The 5,047-nt window shown below is 39.5% G+C and overlaps 1 protein-coding gene across 1 annotated transcript in view; it reads left to right on the top strand.

The window, feature by feature from the left end:
• ripor3 (RIPOR family member 3) overlaps window positions 1-5,047 on the top strand; it is a gene marked incomplete in the record, with an annotated part of 59,393 nt that overhangs the window by 33,820 nt on the left and 20,526 nt on the right. The window contains 5 exon segments of the mRNA XM_035661809.1: window positions 1,107-1,262; window positions 1,617-1,695; window positions 1,788-1,811; window positions 1,945-1,998; window positions 2,366-2,515. Coding sequence (XP_035517702.1) covers window positions 1,107-1,262; window positions 1,617-1,695; window positions 1,788-1,811; window positions 1,945-1,998; window positions 2,366-2,515 — 463 coding nt within the window.

Genomic DNA, 5,047 nt, shown 5'->3' on the forward strand with positions numbered 1-5,047 from the left:
AATACTGACCTCATTAAGTGAGATAGTTATCAGCCTCATGTAACGTTATTGTTAACACAATTTATATACCCTGTCCTTATAAAATGTGTTAATTAAGTCTTAAAAGGTTATGCCTATAAAGTCCTAACTTCCTAGAAGCAACTGGTTTAATTTTGTCGTATAAAATAAACCAAAGTTGGTGTTAAATGTACCTATTTAATCTTCTGTCTTATGGCATACCAGCACGTATGAATATCATGAATATCAGCTTATACATATAAACACAATACATGTAAGTGTACATAATAAGATGAATTTGGAGCTGAGGATTGGTTTTCTTTCACTCTGTTTGTAGCATCGGGTGTTTAGATTACAAGAAAAATCCTTTCAAAAATATGTAAACATACTGAATACTTTGTGGAACCATGAAATTATTGTAATAAAACTATGAAAACAAAAGAGAAAAATGACAGCATTCGTCATTTCAGCCAACGGCCAAAGCAAACCCCGCTGGCGGCCGAAGGAATTCTGACTCTTGTCTGTCAGGAGCAAAGAGGAAGTGATGTTATTATAGAGCCACAAAGTCTGCGTAAGAGAGAGGTCAGGGTGGGTGGATGGATCAACAAGACGTCTGCCACAGGAGGCCACAGTTCACTTCCTGTTTACTGACAGTCAGCGGTTTCTTTCCCCCAAACCAGGTCGTGTTTGTGCCTGAACCTCACCAAACCTTAACCATAGCAGTTTTCAAATGGTGATTTGGGATGTCGACCTGCAGATAGCGGCGTCAGATCAGAAATAACTTCTTTATGTCACTCTGGAGGACACAAACAACTCCTCTTTGTTTAATTTGGAGATCTTGATTGACATCCAACAGCATATCATCATACATCATCATGTCTTAATGCACCTTTGGGAGCGAAATGTCCTCACTGTCCTTTGAGTTCAGGTCCAAAAGCTGTCAGTCTAAGAAGACATGGATGCTTTGGTAAAAATTCCCTTCCCTTCACCGTGATAACTAATAATTGTTGTTTTTAATTATGCATTCTGAGAGTGAAACTCAGCTCTTTGCTATTGCATTATATAAAGTGAATAACTATCTGTGTCTTTATTTATATTCCTGTTTTCAGCCCATCCTCTGCTCGTAACTCGCTCCGCACAAAAGCCATGACAGGAGGTAAATCTCCCAGGACGCACCTGTCTCCCAGCAGAGGGGGAGGAGCAATCTGGTCTCTGCAGCCGGATGAGGTTGACAGGGTCTTCCAGGCGCTACGCAAAGGACTGAAGTATGTTTACTACGAGTGAACTTAACTTTGCACCCTACTGCTGAAGTGATGGAGAGTTACAATATGTATACTGAGTAAGAAGCAGTTGTGGGAGAGGTACTCAGATTAGTACTCAGAGAGAAAAGTAGCAGAAAATCACTTAAAGTACAAAATGTATAACTATAGCGTACTACTTTGGGCAAGTACAGTAACTGAGGGTAGGTACTTGGTTGTTTTCTGCTTTGTTTGGTAACTGGTGCATGTGGTAATTTATATGAAGTGAATGCAGCATCATCTTAGCCATCTGCAGCTGTGCTTCAAACGTTGTGAAGTTTCAGTGTGAATCACACATGCTGCTGATGTGTCCGTCTGCAGGGAGTTTCTGGAGGGTCACCAGACAGAGATGGACTTCCTGTCTTCACAGCAGAGAGAAACCAAGAGAAACTCCAGACTGGTGAGGAAACTGAATCTGTGTCTGTGTGTGTGAGTGGGGGTGGTTTGATTTGTTTTTCAGGTGATGATGATGATGTATTTTCTCTCTTCCAGGCCTTTCTGTATGATCTGGAGAAGGTAATCTTTGCACCAGAAATATAATATTGTACCCAACTGCAGTCAAACCAAATCATATTTTAAGTGAATTATCATAAACACATTGAAAATATAAATTTAAATAATCATATTTATCATATGTTTTCCTTCACAGGAGATAAGAGCGTTGGAGAGATATATACGAAGATTAGAATTTCAAATCAGCAAGGTAAAAGATCTTGGGTTGTGGTGATGTGATCGGGTAATGGATACGACTGTTCTTAAGAAATTTTTAAGGAAATCTCAAATAGTTTTGAGCAGATTGAACCAACCTTTTGTCTATGTTTAATGTGCTATGCAGCAATATCAGTTGAGAAACAAACAACAAACAAAACACAGAAATTTGAGTTGTTTCATTAAGCAACCACAGTCCATGCAAAGTTCTGCCAACTGTTTTCAGGCTGATAATATTGTGAAGCAGATACACACGAGCTACGTTTGAAAGAAAGAACAATAAATGCTGTTTTTTTTGTTGATCGTGTTGCTGTACACACACTCTTGGCCGCTGAGTCTCAGTCTGTCTCTTGTCTCTGCAGGTGGAGGAGCTCTATGAGACGTATTGTATCCAGTGGAGGTTGTGTCAGGGAGCGGTCAACATGAAGAGAGCCTTCTCACTGTCCCCGTCCACCAGAGCCTCCAGAGAGAGTCTGCTGGAGCTCAATCGCAACCACAGACACAGCCTGCAGGTGATTTTACTACTTCAGTCAGAAGTTTTCTTTCCTGAAGAGCACATTTGAAGTGAACTTTGATGTTATCAGGACAGAAATGCTGTTTTTAAGATTTCTAAAGTCGAGTCAAGATTCAGGATAGCATGTTAACACTTTAAAGATGTTGCTGGTGCTTTATGTTTGCCACTGTTTTGACCAGCGTAAAGGATGAAATGACATTTTTGCAGGGTCTATCATCGACTGCTTTTAAGTGATATAGGGGCCAGATAAAGTCAAGCTTTAGTTTCTTTTTAGTTTCAGTTTCTTATTTCTCTCCAACTCTCTACCAATGTCTCTTTGTCTCTTGATCTATTCGTATAGTGAAGACAAAAATTTTCATCAATGTTCAGCTCTGAACCAAAACGTGGGACGTAAATGCAGACACTGAGGCAGAACAGGTCAAATAAAAAGGACTTTAATAAGTGGATGTTCAGATTAACAGGCTTGCAGTCAGACATGAGGAGGAGATCCAAACAAGCAAACAAATCCAGAGGGGCCAGGCAGGCAGGTCATAAACACATAAAGCAGACATCAGGTAGAAAATGGCTAGAACTCAAGTGCACAACATGACGTGCTGGTGAGCTGGTAATATATACACAACCAGGAAAGTTCCTCAGACATTCGTGGTGGGCCTGGGGGCAGTGGCAGAGGGGCGGCAAAATAAAAACAACTGTGGCAGCTGTGACAGTTCTAGCATCAAGGTGTAAATTGCATTTGGCAATCAGACACAGCCTCCAACCACACATCTTATGGTTGACACCTGGCCTAAAAGACATTAAGGTGCTGTCCACATTAACTGTACATTAAAGCCTGACTGTAGTCTTGTTATACTATAATACAACTGAACATAATAAGATAGCATGATAACTTAGAATAGAATTTAAAATTTGTTTTATATTTGAACCAGATTCTAGTTAAATTAACTCGTATGTAACATATTTTAGTTCACCTGCAACGTGTTTCTGCTGCAGCCTGTAAAATGTATCTGAGGTGTAACACATTAATCACTGCTGAGCCGTGATCTGACCATGTGTGCAGCAGATAGAGGTCACGCATCGACTGTATGAATCAACAAAAGCCAGTGTTCGACGTCCTGTCTCTGGTCCTGCCCCAAAACCAAACCAGCATCCTCAAACACAGGTTAAGTTTTTCAAATGTATAATCCAATTATAGCGCTTGTAGGCTACTTATAATTCAATACAAGTTAACAGTCGACAAAGTCATATTTTACTCGTGTCAGAAATATCCTCAGTGGTCTTTTCAAGTAGCATCTGTGTAACAGATGACATGCAGCTTCTTCAAGTCTTTTTTTCTTTTCTTCCAGAGTTTTAAACCACTGTTTAGGCTTATTTCACTTTCATTAAAGGACCAGGCTGTAAGGTTTAGAGGCATATAGTGGTATAGGGGCAGATCACTCGCTTCACCTTCCCCTTCAAAGCAAACAAAAAACACGAACGGCCCCATTTAGAGTCAGTGTTTGGTTTGTTAGTTCTGTAGAAACATGGCAGTTCAACATGGCGGACTCCCTCTGTAGATTATAACAGCTCATTCTAAGGTAACAAAAAGACAACGATTCTTATTTTAAGGTGATTATACTCTAATGAAAACATACCAATGAATATTATATTATATTTCTGCCAATAGATCATCCTAAATGTTATACACTGGACCATTTAAAGGTATCAGCAGTAGTAGTAGTAGTAGTCCCTCTAAATTGTAGTTGAGTAGAAGTATAAAGTAGTCATCAATAACAAAAAAACAAATAATAATGGATTAAATTAAAACACAGGCAATTATAATCTTTACTGCTAACCTGAAACTGTTTTACTTTCAGTTTGAACACGGATCAGACATAATTGATAACAAACATTTTACACATTTCATCCATTAAAACTCCTCCACATTCAGATAATTGGGGGAAAAGCTGATTGGCTGATAAAAACTAAACATAATACCATTTAGGCATCATGAGAATACAGCGTAAACTGAGCTGCAGCCCGAAAAAAACAGACAAATAACTGTCAACAATGGATTAAAAACTGTTTCTGATGATTGAACATAAAAGACTGTAGTTGTTGAGTAAGAATCAGACATCTATTTATGATAGAAGCTGAAAGAATAAGAAAACACATGATGGTCCGTATGAATGCTTTATAAATGCTTCTGACACATAATTGAACAATTTCATCACCGCAGAAGGAAATTGAGAAGGTTCTGACTGATCGCAGAGGGAGTCGGTGAGAGGACTATAATTGAAACGTACTCAGGCCAGAAGTGTCTGCCACGTATCCATCATGTCCACACAGCTGTCGCCAGTAATGGTCACAGCGCCGCCAAACGAAATAATCTGGCGTGTGAGTGATGGTCCCACAGTGATTTTCCTGTTTGTAACCGCAGGCTGAGGATCATTAACTGACAACTGAAGACTCATTCATACCCTCGGTCTGTCTGTATCTGTCTGTCTGTATCTGTCTGTCTGTATCTGTCTGTCTGTCTGTCTGTCTGTCTGTC

This window comes from Morone saxatilis, unplaced genomic scaffold, assembly GCF_004916995.1.
Source record: "Morone saxatilis isolate NCDOM2014 unplaced genomic scaffold, NCSU_SB_2.0 Contig18, whole genome shotgun sequence".
NCBI lineage: Eukaryota > Metazoa > Chordata > Actinopteri > Moronidae > Morone > Morone saxatilis.